This window comes from Neoarius graeffei, chromosome 7 (genome assembly GCF_027579695.1).
Source record: "Neoarius graeffei isolate fNeoGra1 chromosome 7, fNeoGra1.pri, whole genome shotgun sequence".
Taxonomy (NCBI): domain Eukaryota; kingdom Metazoa; phylum Chordata; class Actinopteri; order Siluriformes; family Ariidae; genus Neoarius; species Neoarius graeffei.
In genome coordinates this window covers 58,935,393-58,954,836 of record NC_083575.1, presented here as the reverse complement: position 1 = coordinate 58,954,836, position 19,444 = coordinate 58,935,393, and the positions used below count along the sequence as shown (strand labels likewise).

The following is a 19,444-nucleotide window of genomic DNA, read 5'->3' as shown; positions in this document are numbered from 1 at the left end:
TAAAGGTTTTCTCAGGCTGCCACACAACTTATTAATATGGTTTGATTTGCTGTGCTCCATGTGAGTGAGATTAATGATGCGGATTTGGTCAGCATGGCTTTGATTCTCTCTTAGCTTTGTAAGAAGCACCACTTTGGGATCAACAAACCAGAGAAAATTACCCAGTCTCCAGATGACTCCAAGTTCCTGATGAAGACTCTGAGTCAAATCAAATCCAATGTTGCTGTTCCCATCAAGAAAAAGGTTAATGCTGATTTTGAAGCTCATTAATTTGAAAGCAATATATTTCTTCCTGTAATGCTTCTGGCCTGCAGATTTTCAAACGTGAATTAATAGTGATAATTAATTATGGTTTAGCCACTCATCGTCTCCTAGACTTCTGGTTTTGATAACATTAGGATCAGTATTACACTAATCACGTTTAATGGATATTTCTGTGGTTTAATCCTATTTGTTTGCTCATGCTTTTCAGGTCAAAGAGAATAAAGAAAAGGAGCGTCTGGAGAAGAGACTGCTCGATGAACTCAATAAGATATTCATGGATTCTGATTCCTTTTACTACAGCCCCACTTATGACCTGACAAATACTGTACAGAGACAGGGAGCCTCAGACAAGTCTGATCTGCCTCTTTGGAAACGGGTGAGAGGCCTCCCTGTCCGAGACAATGTCAGGAGATTCCACACTATACACAGATAAATTACACTCAGATAGTGCTAGATTTTCCACATTCAAAGTCATTGTGCTATATGTACAAATTAGACAAGGAATTTCATGTTTTATCTTTATTTCCTTTTTCCTCTTTGGCTTTAGTCAGTGTATGCAGCACTTACTATTAATGGTTAGGAGACTAAATGAAAAAACTGATTACGGACTTGCAGATGTGCTGAGAGAGTGGTGTAGACCAGTATTAAAAGATTAGCGCTTTCAAAAGCTTTGCAAAGAGAAATAATGGCAGTAATTTTCTCGTGTTAATACCAATCTGCTCAACATGTCATGTTAATACGGTAGCTGCACTGGAAATATGTTTTACAGAAAAATAGTTGATGTCTTGAATTATTTTCCCCCTCCCCACTGTGTGTGTATATATTACATGTGATATATTACATGGTGACGCGATGATATGAAATTTATCTTTGAGTGGTGAATGTACATTTCACGAGTAAGTGAAGCAAATTTCATTATGTTAAATAATTTGTCACTCAGATCCGCGATGTGTTTTCATATGAAAAATGCGAGTTTTTCAACACGAGAAGATAAACTGCATATCTTCAAGTCAATGTGTGATTTTTCTTTTTATTATATAGACACATTCAGAAACAAAAAGTACCCAAATTTATCAAAACAATTCATTGATTTCCTCATGAGTGACGTACTGAAAAATATGTCACAGCCGCCGTTCTCCATGTCCTGGATGTGTTTGTATGAAAAATATGAGTACAGTGCCCTCCACGATTATTGGCACTCATTATAAAGATTTGTAAAAAAAAAAAAAAAAGGGTAGCTTCATCTCGCACTGGAAAAAAACAAACAAACAAAAAACCTCCAACCTTTAGCTGAAATACATTTATTCAGAGAAAAACAAATCCCTCATCAAGAGATAATTTTCAACAGAAACGCACTCTCATTGGCACCCCATGCATTTAATACTTCCCTTGTCTCGTCTTCTTCCGCTTATCCGGGGCCGGGTCGCGGAGGCAGCAGTCTGAGCATGGAAGCCCAAACTTCCCTTTCCCCAGACACCTCGGCCAGTTCCTTGGGAAGAACACCGAGGCGTTCCCAGGCCAGCCGAGAGACATAGTCCCTCCAGCATGTCCTGGGTCTTCCCCGGGGCCTCTTCCCAGAGGGAAATGCCTGGAACACCTCCCCAGGGAGGCATCCAGGAGGCATCTGAAAGAGATGCCCAAGCCACGTCAGCTGATTCCTCTCGATGTGGAGAAGCAGCGGCTCTACTCCGAGCTCCTCCCGAGTGACTGTGCTTCTCACCCTCTCTCTAAGGGAGCGTCCAGCCACCCTGCGAAGGAAACTCATTTCGGCCGCTTCAGTTAATACTTCCCTTTGCCAATAAATTATCACGGAGTCTTGGAGTTGGGGTTTTTTTTTTTGTTTGCTTGCTTGTTTGTTTTTTTTCCCCTTTGCCCCTTTTACCATCCTCCTGGCTGTATGTGGGGGTAAAATAAACTTGGGTCTTCTTCCAGACAAGTTTATAACAGTTTCAATTGGTGTCCTTTGCCCTAACAGTAGAAAAGGACATTTTCAGGTGACTTTTGTTTTGCAATCATTCCCTGACTTATGAAGGTCCACACCCTTATTTGATTTGTGTATTCTGTTGTCTTTTCCATGTTGATGGATAACTAAGGGAATTTGGCCTCTGTGTCTCCTCATATTTGTACCCCAGTTAATCAGGAAATCATGGATTACAGCTTGAAATTTCCTACACATACCAATCAACTAAAAAAAAAAAAATACAATTTAAATGGGAAACATGCTTCAGTTATATTATGTTCACTATAATTACCGGGGTGCCAATAATAGTGGCACATGTGTTTTTTGTTAAAGAATTATTTCTTGAAGGATTTGTTCTTCTCTGAATAAAATTAATTTAAATTGAAGGTTGGGGTTTTTTTTTTTCAGTGTGAGATGAAACTACTTCAACAGAAGGTGGATTTTTTTTTCTAACCCTTTTTTTACTAATCTTTACAAGGGGTTCTTATATGATAATATAATTTAATGTAATATAATATGCGAGACTTGTCTAGACTCGTATCTGGCTGCTTTTTTTAAGGCAACTTATGAGACTTGCATACTTCCATCAGAGGGGCTGGGGTTGGTTTAGGAGATGAAGGGTTTTATTTATATATATATATATATATATATATATATATATATATATATATATATATATATATATATATATATTTTTTATTGCAGTAGCAGCAGAGAACCTTAATATGTAATGCTCTAATTTTATTTCTACAGGTTGATGACAGATTCTTCTGGAATAAACACATGATACAGGACCTAATTAACCTTCAGGTACAAAATAGCACATTTTAAATGCACGCTTGCTGATATTAACAATACACCATTGTAACCCAACAAAAACTTAAAGGCAAACTTTGAATGCACCATATTGCAGGTTCCTGAGGTGGACTTTTGGATGATCCCCATAATCCAAGGCTTTGTGCAGGTGGAGGAGCTGGTGGTGAACTACAACGAGAGCTCAGATGAGGAAAAAAGCAGCCCAGAGACACCGCTGCAGGAGCAGCACACCTGTGTGGATGACATTCACCCGCGCTTTACGGTGGCTCTCATTTCCAGACGCAGCCGTCACCGCGCTGGTACGACACACTTAAAGATTTAAAGTGTGACATTTTAAAAGTGATTTGAAGCTTCTGGCTCAGGTCTTGTGCTCTTGACACTGTGCCAGTCTGGAAGAACTGTAAGGTGATCATGTGTAACCTGAGCTTTCTTGTCAAAGGCATGCGCTACAAACGGAGAGGAGTGGATGCTGACGGACATGTGGCAAATTATGTGGAGACAGAGCAGCTAATCCACGTGCATAGTCACACGCTGTCATTTGTGCAGACACGAGGCTCTGTCCCTGTGTTTTGGAGCCAAGCTGGGTACCGCTACAATCCCAGACCACGTCTGGAGAAAGGTATGGTATGAATGAGCAGTCATGAGGCTCAACTTGAAGCAATTTAGCCTAATTGTTGTTGTTATTATTATTATTATTATTATTATTATTATTATATGTAGCTTTGTATGCTGCATAATCGTTGACTAAAGACCTTAGTCCTGTTGCACTAGGCGCCTCATCTGAGAAACATTGTGGTTTATGTATTTATTTTTATTTAATTGCTTTACAGGAGAGAAAGAAACCACTCGCTATTTTGCTTTGCACTTTGAGGAGCAACTTAAAATTTATAAAAAACAGGTAAGGATAACTCTACAGAGTCAGAAGGAAGAGAATGAATGGTAGAGGATCATTAATGCAACTCCATGGAAGCCAGTAGGAGCATTAAAAGAGAGATTATGTAACTGATGTAAAATTTGAACTGTAAAGCAAAGATGATGACTAATCTGAAACTTTGTGAATTCACTGTGAAGTTGTGACTATATAGTGTATATTCTGATAATTCAGTGATTGGAATGATATAATACTGTATTTATTTCACCAGGTCATAATAAATCTGGTGGACCAAAATGGGCGTGAAAAGTTGATTGGCGATGCATACCTTAAACAGGTGCTGCTCTTCAACAACCCCAACTTAACCTACATCTCATTCGACTTCCATGAGCACTGGTGAGAATACATATTACATGTAGTTTTTACATGTTACATCTCAGTCTGCAGATATAAAATAGCCGACTTTGACAAAATCATGTGGAGAAATATGTGAACCACATTTTTAAACAAAAAACATATGACTCCTGTACTGTACATATATATTAACTGAATGTCTCAGACTATGTTCTTGTAGCAGTACTGAAAATTTTGCCTTGCCATTGTCTGTTAAATAAATTATTGACTTAAAAAAAAAAAAAAAAACTCGTAATGTGAATGTAAATTTTAGCAGTATGAGCTAGATTAAGGTGGTCTTTTTTGAAAATCTGTTTTTTAATCAGTTAAATAAAGGAATATTCCCCCCCCCCCCCCCCCCCCTTCCTTCTCCAGTCGAGGTATGAAGTTTGAGAATGTTCAGACGCTCACTGACGCCATCTCTGACATCATCACAGACATGCGATGGGGCTGGTCAGTATTCTCTTAACACTTTAAAGTGCTTATGAAATCAAGATAGGTATTTTAGTGTGTGGTTTTTTTTTGTTTTTTTTTTCCCCTAATTGCTTATTTGAGCACCTGTATTCCAGGATTTCTTAAATTGTTGTCTACAGAGTTAAAGTTAATTTTATAGTTGGTCATATTAATGATGTCTCTTCCTTGGAGCACATACTACATTTCTGTCCAATTGAGTTCTCTCCTAAACTAAAATTCTGACTTTTGAGTTGGTGTTTATTTTGTGGGGGATGTGGCACATCTTGAATGCTCCGTTATCGCAAGTCAAGTATCGTTATTGATCCCATCCTACCTAGCTATTTCAAACAGAAAGGGATCAACATACAGAAGCAAGTATGTATAAATCAATATATCCGTCTCCGAATGAACTAGAGTGCTGATTATGTATCTTCTATAGGGTGGATCAAGCAGGAGTCATCTGTACACAAGAGGGCATTTTCCGAGTTAACTGCATGGACTGTCTAGACAGGACTAATGTAGTTCAAGCGGCCATTGCACGTGTGGTCATGGAAAAGCAGGTATGCAAAACTACCATTCATTGTGTTATGGTTGTATGAACTCTATCCAGTTCTACACTGACCACAATGTTTATCCTTCCATGTTGTACTAGTGATTCTCCTGAACCATGCTGCTCTTTACATGTTTGTAAGTTGAGAGTATTTTGTTCCTGTTCTAGTTGAAGAAACTGGGGGTGATGCCCCCGGAACAACCGCTGCCCCTCAAATGTTACAGGATCTATCAGGTAATGTGGGCCAATAATGGAGACACCATCAGCCGCCAGTATGCTGGCACAGCTGCTTTAAAGGTAACTCAGAGGGATGACTGGATGTGACTCATCATGTTTATGCACTCTCTCTCTCTCTCTCTGTTTTTCTATCCCTATTGCAATATGTGCAAATATTTTAAAATACAGCATAGACCTAGAAGTAAATTTTTAAAAGTTTAATTTTTTGATGTTCATACACTCCGTAAGTGATGCCGTAATTTGTTTCTTAAAAGCTAAGCAGGAAGGAAAATTATCATATTTGTATACTTTCTGGTAACATTTAGAATTATACAAGTAAAACAAGCTTTAAACACTGGGCATTAAAACCATCTTTTCTACTAAGATAGTCTTATCTGTTGGCCTGATGAAATCAAAGCCCTGCCAGATTTTTTTTTTTTTTAAATGGAAAGATTTGCATACAACTCAGTGGTGCCTTATTGATGAAGCTAGCAATTTTGCCATTTGCCAAGTTACACTTTTGAAAGTTTTGCATTGAGTTTAGCATTGATGCTTACTTCTTGAATGTGCTATTTTTCATGATTAGCCATTGGCAGCTAACTATGGAAAGTCTTTCAGTGTTTAAACACTATTTTGTAGGGCGATTTCACACGCACAGGAGAAAGAAAACTGGCTGGTGTAATGAAAGACGGAGTGAACTCAGCCAATCGCTACTATTTGAACCGATTCCGTGACGCATACAGACAGGCTGTCATCGGTGAGGATACAGATGCACTTGATCTCACTGGGTGATGTGAAGTTGCGTATATGGCCCTGATTCAGACATCTCCACATCGTTTTTCCTCTATAGACCTTATGATGGGGCTCCCTGTTACGGAGGACCTGTATTCTATATTCAGCAAAGAGAAGGAGCATGAGGAGAAAGAGAAGGAGAGCCAAAGAGGAGCACAGGAACAGGTCAGCCTCCTCCTTCAGACATACATGCAGCTACTACTGCCAGATGATGAGACGTTCCATGGAGGCTGGGCCCTCATTGACTGCGACCCCAGGTAAATCGAGCACTGTTGTTCAAGATATTTAGCAATAATTATGCCTTTTTGCACTCCTAGCCCAGCAATGTCTTGGAAAAACAGCAGACTGAACAACAGCAATGTAAGGAAGCAGGGTTTTTAAATAAATAAATAAATAAATATCTTTTGAAATCATTGTTAAAGTTCACAAATGGTGTTTTATCTGGAGTAATGCCCAAAATGACAAATGGGGTATTTATCGTTATTTTGGGGGAAAAAAGGATCCTAACGGTATTCAAATATCTGTTGAATGTCAACATGAATGCACTTTTGTGTACTCTTTTTCAGTTTATTGGCAATGGCAAAAAGGTACATGTATTCATGTGTTTCCTGTATTTTAACGACTACCTTGGGTGACAGTTACATTTCCTAAATCCTTACATCTTTTGGCCTGAATGATGATGTCTAGATGACTTTAAAATCCTAATATGTTGGTCGGGTTGGTTGGCACTTCTGTTCTTCTGATTAACCCATATTATGATGTGAGATTCTTAACCAATGAATATACTCATTTGGTTTAAATACCAGTGCATCTCAAACAATTGGAATATTGTGAAAAAGTTCCATATTTTCCATCAGTTATGTAAGAAAGTGAAAATTTAATATATTCTAGACTCTTTACATGTAAACTAATGTTTCAAGCATTTTTCTATTTTAATAATAATTTTTTTTAAATCTCAAAATATTAGAGTATTTCATCTCAAGTTTGAGTAAAACAGTATAGACACCGTGTATCTCGGTCTAGTACAGTATATGAACCAGAATCATGAGTAAGACTGCTGACTTGACAGTTGTCCAGAAGACAATCATTGACACCCTCCACAAGGAGGGTGAGCCACGGAAGGTCATTGCTGAAAAGGCTGGCTGGAAAAGGTGCACAAGCAACAGGGATGACTGCAGCCTTGAGAGGATTGTCAAGAAAAGTTGATTCAAGAACTTGGGAGAGCTTCACAAGGAGTAGACTGAGGCTGGTGTCAGTGCATCAAGAGCCACCACACACAGGAATTGGCACCTGCGCACAGTGACTTACTTAAGGCGGCCTCAGCCGAGCTGCATGCCTCGAAGACCAATTTCTGCGGTCGGACATGCAGGCGGCAAGCTCGGCATTGTTGGCTGCTCCAACGTGCCTCATGAGTGTATCAACTAGTGTAGTCGCTGGATGACCAGGACGCCGCGATCCATGCGTGGGCTCCCACAGAATGAGTTGTCTTGCGGGCAGCTCGTTGTACCTGAGGCAGTGACCTGCCAGGCCAAACCTCCTCCAGGCCACCTTGTCTGAGATCCTTGGGAGGTCACCATAGAGCTTTTTGTTGGGAATGTGGTCCTGCCAACTGATGTTTAAGGCAACATGCAGCATGCAGGTGTATGAGCCATCCAGCGACTTCTGGTGGGAGATGTTCAGGGCCCAGCACTCACAACCATACAGGAGTATGGATTCCACCGTTACACAGAACAGCTTGATCTTGAGTTCTCATGATATGGTGGATTTCCAGACAGCTCTCATGTCGTTAAGGGCCTTCCATGCAAGATCCTTTCGGATCTTCATGTCCTGTTCGGTGGAGCCAATCCATGAGCCGAGATATTTAAAATCGTTCACGGCCTCAAGAGACTTTCCAGTTTTTGTCCTAGGTAAAGCTGTGGGGGGGGAGACATTGCAGGTCATAACTTTGGTTTTCTGGTCGTTGACAAGGAGTCCGACTTCATTACACTGTCCTACACGTAGCAGCAGTTCCTGGGCCTGCAGGATGTCATCAGAGAGCAAGGCAATGTCATCGGCGAAGTCCAGATCTGTAAGCGCCTTTGGAGGGCACTTTCGTGATCTTCGGGGAGTGAGCGCAAGACCAAGCTCAGTTTCTTTCCCATCAATGGCTTTCCTGAGAGCGTAGTCAAGAACCATCACAAATGAGAATGGAGCGAGTGTCTCCCCTTGGAGCACGCCTCACAGTGAGAACTACTGCTAAATAGTTTGCTGACCATGATATTATTGTGCTTGATTAGCTAGCCAACTTGCCTGACCTGAACCCCATAAAGAACCTATGGCGTGTTGTCAAGAGGAAGATGAGAAACAGACAAGCTGAAGGCCGCGACCAAAGCAACCTGAGCTTCAGTAACATCTCAGGAGTGCCACAGGCTGATCGCCTCCATGCCATGCCGCATTGATGCAGCAATTCATGGTAAAGAAGCCCCAACCAAGTATTGTGTCGAAATGAACATGCTTGTCAAAAGTTGGACATTTTTCTATTTTATAAATCTTTTTTTGATTGATTTTAGTAGATATTCTAATAATTTGAGATACTGGATTTCTGATTTTCATGAGCTATATGCCATAATCATCAAAATTAAAACAAACAGGCTTCACTTCATGTGTCATGAATACAGAATATATGAAAGTTTTTGATAAATAATGGGAAAAAAAGAACTTTTCATGATATTCAAATTGCTTGACATGCACTAGTACATCTCAGGTCAAAATGTGGTCCTATAAATGGGTTCTTTTTCATTTCATATGGCAGGTTATGAAACATTGCAGCACTGAACATGGATGGTTCGCATTTTCATGCAAAATTAGTTTAAATCTTAAATTTTATGGAGGGAAAATCCTGACAATTTTTACTTGACTGTCTATTTGCTGTTTTTCAATAGTCTTATTGATGCGACACACAAAGACGTGGATGTTCTGTTACTGCTGTCCAACTGTGCATATTATGTTGCTTAGTAAGTGCTTACATTTTGTCTCGTAATTGATAGTTGGCCACAGTTTTTGGCAAGAAAGTCTCATCTCTCTTCTCCTTTCAGCTATGATGAGGAGACAGATAAAGTTAACCAGTATCAGCGACTCGGTTTAGACGGCCTGGAAAAGATTGAAATAGGTCAGTACTTACAGAAGGAACCGTGTGTGTGTGTGTGTGTGTGTGTGTGTGTGTGTGTGTGTGTGTGTGTGTGAGAGAGAGAGAACCCTTTAGAATTTTCTATATTTCTGCATAAATATGGCCTAAAATATCATCAGATTTTCACACAAGTCCTAAAAGTAGATAAAGAGAACCCAGTTAAACAAATGAGACAAAAATATTACACTTGGTCATTTTATTTATTGAGGAAAATGATCCAATATTACATATCTGTGAGTGGCAAAAGTATGTGAACCTCTAGGATTAGCAGTTAATTTGAAGGTGAAATTAGAGTCAGGTGTTTTCAATCAATGGGATGACAATCAGGTGTGAGTGGGCACCCTGTTTTATTTAAAGAACAGGGATCTATGAAAGTCTGAGCTTCACAACACATGTTTGTGGAAGTGTATCATGGCATGAACAAAGGAGATTTCTGAGGACCTCAGAAAAAGCATTGTTGATGCTAATCAGGCTGGAAAAGGTTACAAAACCATCTCTAAAGAGTTTGGACTCCATCAATCCACAGTCAGATTGTGTACAAATGGAGGAAATTCAAGACCATTATTACCCTCCCCAGGAGTGGTCAACCAACAAAGATTACTCCAAGAGCAAGGCATGTAATAGTCGGCGAGGTCAGAAAGGACCCCAGGGTAACTTCTAAGCAACTGAAAGCCTCTCTCACATTGGCTAATGTTCATGAGTCCACCATCAGGAGAACACTGAACAACAATGGTGTGCATGGCAGGGTTGCAAGGAGAAAGCCACTGCTCTCCAAAAAGAACATTGCTGCTCGTCCGCAGTTTGCTAAAGATCACGTGGACAAGCCAGAAGGCTATTGGAAAAATGTTTTGTGGACGGATAAAACCAAAATCAAACTTTTTGGTTTAAATGAGAAGCGTTATGTTTGGAGAAAGGAAAACACTGCATTCCAGCATAAGAACCTTATCCCATCTGTGAAACATGGTGGTGGTAGTATTGTGGTTTGGGCCTGTTTTGCTGCATCTGGGCCAGGATGGCTTGCCATCATTGATGGAACAATGAATTCTGAATTATACCAGCAAATTCTAAAGGAAAATGTCAGGACATCTGTCCATGAACTGAATCTCAAGAGAAGGTGGGTCATGCAGCAAGACGACAACTCTAAGCACACAAGTCGTTCTACCAAAGAATGGTTAAAGAAGGATAAAGTTAATGTTTAGGAATGGCCAAGTCAAAGTCCTGACCTTAATCCAATCGAAATGTTGTGGAAGGACCTGAAGCGAGCAGTTCATGTGAGGAAACCCACCAACATCCCAGAGCTGAAGCTGTTCTGTACGGAGGAATGGGCTAAAATTCCTCCAAGCCGGTGTGCAGGACTGATCAACAGTTACCGGAAACGTTTAGTTGCAGTTATTGCTGCACAAGGGGGTCACACCAGATACTGAAAGCAAAGGTTCACATACTTTTGCTAATCACAGATATGTAATATTGGATCATTTTCCTCAATAAAGAAATGACCAAGTATAATATTTTTGTCTCATTTGTTTAACTGGGTTCTCTTTATCTACTTTTAGGACTTGTGTGAAAATCTGATGATGTTTTGGGTCATGTTTATGCAGAAATATAGAAAATTCTAAAGGGTTCACTAACTTTCAAGCACCCCTGTATGGATGGATGGCCGGCCACTCTGACTGGCACATCTGTTTGTAATTGGTTTATTATCAGGTGTTATATGTCTTTAGGCCCAGAGCCCACTCTCTTTGGCAAACCCAAATACTCCTGCATGCGGCTGCATTATAAACACGGGGAGGTTGGTGGCTATTTCCACACCCTGAGGGCCGTCACACGGAACCCAGAAGATGATGGAAAAGGTACAAGACCATGAAACAATGGTGCCCTTTTTTTTTTTTTTAAATTTATTTAACTGCAGCATAGTCTGCCACTAATGTAGATTACCATACATGTGTAAATCTGCTATGAATGTGTGTTTGCAAATTGAAATAATTTAGTTTTAAGATGTATTTGGTTTGTTTCAGACACCCTACAGTGTATAGCAGAGATGCTTCGCATAACTAAACAAGCCATGGGGCTTGACCTGCTAGTCATAGAGAAGAAATTGGAAAGGTAATCAGTCTTTTGTTTTACAATAATTCTGTGGTAACACCCAGCAGTAACTCCAGGTCTGACAGTGTCTTCTGAGGTAGAAATGAAGAGACTGAATTTCTTATTTGTTTTACTTTTGACTTTTTTCAAGGAAGCACAGCAAACCTCATGAAGACATCCTGGGCATACAGGGAAAAGCCACTGAGCCACTAAGCTCAGGCTTAGCTCAGGGCAAAAGTTTCTTCTTGAACAAATTCTCATCCTTAAATCAGAAAGTAAAGCAGACAAAAACTAATGTAAACATTGGAAACTTTAAGCCCCTCGGCAGACTTGAGATGAAGGTGAACTTCCTAAAGCCCAACATGAGGGTGAACCTTTGGAAATCAGACAGCAGTTTGGAGACTTTTGACGGCAGTCCAGGCCCTGGAGCTATGAAGGACCTTTGTAATGACCGTTCAGATCTAGAGATCTCCGATGACTCTGACTCTTATAACTCAGATGAGCAGCCATGCTCAGGCTCCCTGGAGAACGTTGATTATGTGCTCCCCAGTTGTGGGATTGTAGCATCTGCACCTCGACTTGCCAGTCGGTCCCAGTCCATTGGAAGCGGTGAACTTGCTGTGCCGTCTGTTATTCGAGTCACAAGTTGTGAGAACAAGGTCGGGGACAGCTCGTCAGTTGAACCAAACTCTGAGTCTCCTGGTGTGGCCTCAGAAGCAGAGGAGGCCATCTTGATTGACTTTGGGACACCAATCGATGCTTATTGCCACCAATTTGTCCAGGATGCACAGGTCAAACCAGTAGAAGTGTTCGAAGAATGCCCGGTGCTGCCACCGAACCCACAAGCACCAGAGGGTTTCAAAGCTCCTCCAGTTTCAGGCTCAAAGCCAGAAACCTCAGACACCCAGCAGCAGCAACTTCCTCGTCCATCTCAGCTCGATGTTGAACCTTCAGTCTCAGGAGGAAAACTCCTCACCGTCCAGCCCCCAGGCTCTGCAGCATCATGTAGCTCCCAAAAGAGCCTTGGCTCCATCTTGGAAGGGAGTCTAGGACCTTCTCCAGCAGACAGTAATGGAAGTCGTGTCGTGTCCCCATTTGCTAAGATTAAGAGCTCTGTGGTGCAAGTGGCTAGCATGACCCAGGCCGGACTCACTCAAGGTATCAACTTTGCTGTGGCGAAAGTTCAAAAAAGTCCAGAGCCTGAGGCTGTCAATGAAACGCAGCAGAATGAGTTCCGAGCTATGTTTACACAGTGCCAGACTAGGATCATTCAGATATAATGTTTGTTTGGCCTTGTACAGATGCATTTTAGTGTAGAATGTGACTTCTAGCACAGTAGCAGTAGCATAAGTTTGCACAACAAAACAAAACTGTACAGTCAATTACTTCACATTTCTGCTCCAGTTAATATAACTGATGTTTACAGCCAGTGTCGTGCAGTGTGTATTTATATATAGTACACCTAAGCTGAATCTGACTGTGCCCTTATTCTGACTAAAATCCTTAACATTCATACATTTCTGGTTTTGCATGTTGAGAAATCTTAGGTAGATTGGGGCAAGCAAGGTTTATTGCATGTCGAGAGTCAAGATCTAGTTTAATCACATGTGACACCTGCTGTGCAGTGCTCTTCTTTGCATCTGTTGAGTGTTGTAGCTGTAGCCGAAACGTATAATAAAAAAAAAAAAAAATCGGACTTAAATATCTATTCGATGGGCAGCTCAGTGTTAGACAGTAGAAAAGGAGGAACGTAAACAAAGCTCCATGTAGTTCAAGAAATATTTGTTGTGTTTCATGTCAGTAGAAATGTCCCAACATAGGACCAGAATTCTACTTTATAATCTATGGTAAAATATTGTCCAGTAAAATATTCTGAGTCTTCAGAAGTGGGGCCTTCCACTTAATATATTTAGATAGAATACATATATTTACATAAAATTTACTGATTGTGATGATAGGAAAGTTGCCAGTTCAGATGGACATTTGGGACACTTTGAACTCCTAACTTTTTTTTTTTTTAATTAACTTTTGAATTTGAAAAGGTTTGCGTAAAGGTACAATAAGAAGATCCATCAAAACTTGAATATTAAAGTATTGGTCGTAAATATCAAGTGGAACATTTAGATAAAAAGCGCAGACTTTGGGTGGAACACTGCCTTTCTCATCTCCTTGCTTTGGATTTTACTGTATATTGTGCTAAATACATATAATGGTGATTTTATTCCTTGTGCTGCTAAAAAAGCTACAACTTGGTAACAAGACTCCTACACGAATTACTTATTGTACCTTTATCTTAAGGGAATAATATATTTAAGATTATGAATATTGTTTTATTTTCTAGATTATGCAAGTAACACCTGCTTAGTTTCCCCCCAGAAATACTTTAGGATTATGGTAAAGTGGTCAGTGTCTTTAAATTATACTCGTGTAAAATGTTTCGTTATTTCAGAAGGGTTTATTTGCAAAGTGAACCTGCATCAAGTATTTGCTTGACAAATATATTTTGATATTCAAACATGCAGACAACGGTGAAGTTGATCTATGTATAAGGATAAACAAGTAACTGTGTGTGTGTGTGTGTGTATGATTACATACAGTACTTTGACTGCTTAAAGCTTTATTTGATGCAGATCAGATGTAAAGGACCCAGGCCAAACATAACACTGTAAAATGCTTTTTGCACTCTTATATTTATATCCAGTGTCTTATCATATTAGGTGCAGGGTTGTGTGTGTGTGTGTTTTTTTTTTTTGACAAGTATGACTTATAAGTCAGGTATGTATATTTAATTCCATTTTTATTCAGGTTATTTTGCTGTGTCTTGAGTGTAATAATTTCTGGTTATGTCACATCAATAACCTGTTCATTGATATGTTCATGCTCAGGCTTGAGGTATGACCATTAGCATGCTTTTTAATTGATTTTAAAGCATGTGATCAGTACTGTTCAAGGTGGTACCGCAAATTTACCACACTTTATACTGTATTTTCTGGGGATTTTTAATTTAATTAGGAAGTTAGTGCTGTGATTATGAAAGAATTGTATACATCTAAATTTAAGCAAACACTCTTCAATTGAATAATTGATCTATTTCTTCTGAACACTTCTACTTGCCTCTTTTAGTGGTGATTCAGTCACCAGAGTAAGGGGGGGGGGACCAGTTTCAGCACTCAGGCCATCCCTCCTGATGATAGCTCTAGCTTGCTAGATAAAAGAGCTGAGAAATAGTAACAATAAGGTCTCTGTACATTAATCAAAGCTAAGTAATTAAAGTACATACTTTGTGTTTATAGTAAGATGCATTAAATTCTGTAGAGTCTGCAAGTTTTAAATTCCGTTACATTGATGGGAATCACAATCCGATGTTATTTATTAAGTTCTTATAGTTAATAGAATATTTGACAGCTCAGTTGAATTGTATGGGTTTAATACAAATCTCATTAACTCAAGTTAGTCGGTTTATAAATAATTTCAACATATTTTTGTGCACATTTAAATAACGAACCTAGGAATACCCTGAATAATTGGATTATGTGCATAAAATTAACCTGACCTGAATGGGTCTGTAGGATGTCGTAGTAATAATAATAATAATATTCTCTCCCCTTCCCCATTTAAAGGGGTCCCTGTGTGCAGAATGCTTAAGAACCCTTGCATTAAAGGACCAAAATGTTTCTGGCATAGTGTTTTTGATAAAAGGGTGACTACTCTCTCTAGCTAACTACACGCAGTAATTTTAGAGTCACCAGATTGAGGGGGCAAGATATTTGTGTCTAGTTTGCATTGTGTGGAATAAAGATTACATTGACGTTTTCTATCAAGTCCTTTGTGGTGGATATTGCAGTAGTTTTCAGACTTTTCTGTGTACTTTGGACCAAGATACTGTAGTCTGCACTCACCTTTTAGTTTTCATCTATTTTTGTTTAGCTGCACTGAATAGGTGTTGTAAAAACTGGGTTTTTGCAGTGAGGATTCTTAAGGATTTATTTGTAGAGACTGAGCATGAACAGGCCTGACTGCTCCAATAATACATTATGAATTCTGTTAAAATGCAATAGACTAACATGTAACATAGCAAATACATTAATAGCAGAATGCGCCTTTTAAACAATATGCAAAGGCTAGGCTGTAGGCAGCCACAACCGTGAATAACAATTTTTTTTTGTGCCTTTTCAAGGCTCAGCTTGTTTCTGTGACTCATGATGAGCGCTGATAATTACAGCAAGCTTGAGGATGTGTAGGTCGCTGAAGCGAATGGATTACAAGTGGTATTTTTATAAAACGAAATCTTGAGGATGTCAGTGTAGTGTCCGTTAAAGCAGTGACCTTGCATGGTCCAATTGCTGCACTTATGGTAGACAAGAATTATGTGGATAACCCAATAATTCTCATTATATACAGTACATCTGCCATGTAGCATAAACTGACCTATATAAAACCTCATCAACCTGGAGTATAACACGGAATGGATTCCATTCCATGGGTCTCGTTTGTTAAAGACTCCATCACATGGCTGCCGATGACTAGCACAAACCCTTTCAGCTTGAAGGTGATGAGCCCACAAGCTGGTTCCATATCACCATTTTGGACTGAGCCTAATAGGAACATAAGTGTGCATCAGATGTGCACAAATGCCCCCAGAGTCCTAGTAACCCAGATCTTGGCATGGTACCATTACTTATTTGTACCTTTCACTGGGGTATTTAGGATCACTCTTTGTCTGACCCCTCCCTTCCAATCTGGTCATCAAGCGCAGACCTTCTAGGAGCGTTAAACTCCTGGTGACACAGCCCTGAGGTTCATCAAAGTCCACAAGCTCTTTCACCAAAACAGTTTCTTAATCCGTGAAGAAGAGGAGGTTGTATAAATCATGTTTCGTATAATGAAGCACGTGGTCATCTCAAGCCTGAGAGAGGATGTATGAGTGTTTTATGGATCGTGTCTTTTGAATTTAGTTTTGTTTAATGGTTGTACGTTCTCCCTTTATGCATATGGTGTTTTTTAATTACTGTAATTTAAGATGCAAATTAAGTATTGACATCAAGCCATACAACTGACATTTCAACAATATCTTTAACATCATTCTGATACCTACTGACTGTCTGAATATCAACATGCTGGTTATAATGCAGGTTTGATTTGCTGTATGCTGGGAAATGGGTTTTACCTACAGGTTGATTTGCCATTCAAGATGGCATGCACTGGACTAGAATTTATTCTAATGCTGTTCTAATAATTTAGAATATTAGTACAAGATGGTGGTACGTAAATGTAAACCTATTCAAAGAGCAGTTCTGTGCAAGTATACATTCCTGTTCCATTGATTTTTTTTTTTTTTGTATTTTCTATGCATTAAGAGGTGCACCTTCATTGTTTTCATTCACAGAATTTCCTGAACGGACCATAATTTCACACAAAGTGCTTTGGAACCGATGCATAATTTGCCATTACCACTTTGTCATAACCAACATGTATAATTTAATTTTTTTTAAACGTCTCAAATGTTAGCTTCATTTAAATATCATGTGAGACATCTTTCCCACTCATGTTGGAAAGAATTCTGTACCTAGAATTTTATTGTATAATGGACCATTTATTCTTAATGCTTATTCACTCTTAACCCCCTGTATTTGATAACTGTAAAACTGCTGTATTTTAAAATATTTGTCAAGCTTTTTAAGTAAATCATTCAAAGCAAACCGTTATCTTTATGAATGAAGGTACTTTACAGGAGATGGTATCAACAGTTTACTATTAAAAAAAATAATTTATTGCTCTGACAGTCCAGACTCGGGTAAAGGGGGAGGGGAGAAATCTACTTGTTGAACTGAAGATAGATATGTTAATATGTAGTGTGGCATTTCATATGGCATGAAAGCCTCCACACCACCCCAGGGTAGACGAGTCATACAGAGCTCACCTGTGTGCAAATGCCTTGTCTGCACTCCTACACTGACAGTAATACTGCGTATAAACCCTTCCTTAAGCCTGACTTGTAGTATATTCCAGACATTCAGTCCTTAAATAAGAGTGCTGGTTCTTACCCTACAAACAAATTCTGGATAGAAAAAGAGAAAACAGGGCCATGCATGGATACAAGTCATTCGTCACAAACAGGATCAGGAGTGTGTTCAAGGTGTAACTCCAGTAGTACAGGTTTTGAAAAAAACCAAAGCATCCAAATAAGAGAAGTAGATATTTCCTCTTCAAAGACTGCAACTTTTATTTTAATTTTCTCCAAGTTCTGAGCCAGAATGTTTTAAGCTTTTCCTGCAAGGATGTTTTGTAATATTACAAATCAATATAAATGCTTTTCTGGACAATGTTTCAAGACTTATCAAAAAATTATATTCAAAAATACCCCTTTATTTATTGTTCTTCCTCACACCTTTAAAAAGGGTCAAGTTAAAAAAAAAAAGAAAAAAAAAAGCCTTGGTGCTGTACAAAGAGAAAAATCACTACATTACTTCACGATTAACAAGTTAATCATTATCCCCAATGCAATTTATAAGAAACTCATGGATGTTAATTTTAAGGCTCGTTGCCATTCACACATTTATGCGGTTGTGTCCGGCTAGTCCGCAGAATTTCCAGTTGCTTTGCTTTCATCCAGCCTTCTCTGGAAAGAGTCATCTGCCCATAACTTAAAGATAGCAATCTGGAGAGAGAAATGGACAATTATTTAAATTAGAGTTTGTACAGATGAGTCAAGTCAGGATTGCAGAGTTAAAAATTAAATGTTAATCTTGTAAATTAATCCAATCTACCTTGCGACTACCAGCATCCTGTGCAGGTCCTCGGCTGAAATACTCTGAGGGTCATCCTTGCGCATTTCAACAAAGTCTTCTTCAACCGCCTAACATGTTGGGAACAAAAGGATTGATGAAATCAGTGACTTGCCTGACATCAAGGCATTAAATAACTTGTCATAGGTTGCCAAAGAGGTACTGTCTAGAGTTTCCCCTTGGCGTGAATGTTCCAGCCAGGGTGCATTCCTGCCTCTTGCCCAGTGTTCTCAGGATTCAGCGTTACCATGAACATACAGTATATACATGAGATGGGCAGCAAAGGAAAATCCAACAAAGTCCATTGGCATAAATTCTACAAGTCTCTGGAACTATACTGGAACAACAACCCACCCACCCCTGCCAGAAAATAAATAAAATAAAAAAATCCCTCATTTGGTGTTTTGATGATAGGCAGGAGTACTGCTTAAAACACCATCCAAAATTTCCAATAGGTGGTGTTCACTTGGGTTAAGACCTGATGACCATGCAGCCTAAATTTGCATTATTTTCAATCTTCCTCAAGCCATTCAGTGAGCCCTCATGCCCTGTGGATTTGGGGATCCACTAAACCTTAGTGGCAAATGGATAATCGCTGATAGTTTGTGTTAATGCCAAGTAGATTTTTTTTTTTTAAATTAGCTTTGCCATAGCGAGATGTAGATACAATATAGCTGGGAAACCACTACAGCTTGCGCCAACTGCAGTAGCCCCATTGCAATGAATCTGCATGCCTTTTGAACTGTGGGGGAAACCCACGCCGACACAGGGAGAACATGTAAACGCCACACAGAAAGGCCCTTGTCAGCCGCTGGGCTCGAACCCAGAACCTTCTTGCTGTGAGGCGACAGTGCCAACCACTACACCACCGCGCCGCCCACTTAGCATATTTAGCTTCAGTTCTGTTGCTTGATTTGTTCAACTTATTTAAAAAACATTTAGGGCTTGTCTTGGAACAGTGGTAACATGTAGGAGGTGGACAGTACCCACACTGAAAACATTTGTGATATCAGCAAGTCTCATCTTGCCAAAGCTACTGGCAGGGACCATATGCAGCACTAAATGAAGGGGGCTCCTTCCAGCATACTTTGTGCTT

The 19,444-nt window shown here is 39.5% G+C and overlaps 2 protein-coding genes across 3 annotated transcripts in view; one reads left to right on the top strand and one right to left on the bottom strand.

Annotated features, from left to right (window-relative positions):
- inpp5f (inositol polyphosphate-5-phosphatase F) overlaps positions 1-17,208 on the top strand; it is a 29,036-nt gene extending 11,828 nt beyond the window's left edge. Inside the window, exons 4-20 of the mRNA XM_060926086.1 lie at positions 115-243; positions 473-640; positions 2,978-3,034; positions 3,138-3,339; positions 3,480-3,659; positions 3,871-3,938; positions 4,183-4,307; positions 4,680-4,757; positions 5,197-5,317; positions 5,476-5,604; positions 6,163-6,280; positions 6,374-6,572; positions 9,237-9,308; positions 9,390-9,463; positions 11,203-11,331; positions 11,497-11,584; positions 11,715-17,208. Of these exons, the coding sequence (XP_060782069.1) occupies positions 115-243; positions 473-640; positions 2,978-3,034; positions 3,138-3,339; positions 3,480-3,659; positions 3,871-3,938; positions 4,183-4,307; positions 4,680-4,757; positions 5,197-5,317; positions 5,476-5,604; positions 6,163-6,280; positions 6,374-6,572; positions 9,237-9,308; positions 9,390-9,463; positions 11,203-11,331; positions 11,497-11,584; positions 11,715-12,843 (3,066 nt within the window). The 3' untranslated portion in view covers positions 12,844-17,208. The remainder of the gene's footprint in view (positions 1-114; positions 244-472; positions 641-2,977; positions 3,035-3,137; positions 3,340-3,479; positions 3,660-3,870; positions 3,939-4,182; positions 4,308-4,679; positions 4,758-5,196; positions 5,318-5,475; positions 5,605-6,162; positions 6,281-6,373; positions 6,573-9,236; positions 9,309-9,389; positions 9,464-11,202; positions 11,332-11,496; positions 11,585-11,714) is intronic.
- Positions 17,209-17,761: 553 nt separating this feature from the next.
- Positions 17,762-19,444, bottom strand: part of mcmbp (minichromosome maintenance complex binding protein) — a 34,980-nt gene continuing 33,297 nt past the window's right edge. For both annotated transcript variants that reach the window (XM_060926084.1, XM_060926085.1), the window contains exons 15-16: positions 18,331-18,419; positions 17,762-18,221 (exon numbers count right to left, since the gene is read on the bottom strand). In XM_060926084.1, coding sequence (XP_060782067.1) covers positions 18,095-18,221; positions 18,331-18,419 — 216 coding nt within the window. In that variant the 3' untranslated portion in view covers positions 17,762-18,094. The remainder of the gene's footprint in view (positions 18,222-18,330; positions 18,420-19,444) is intronic.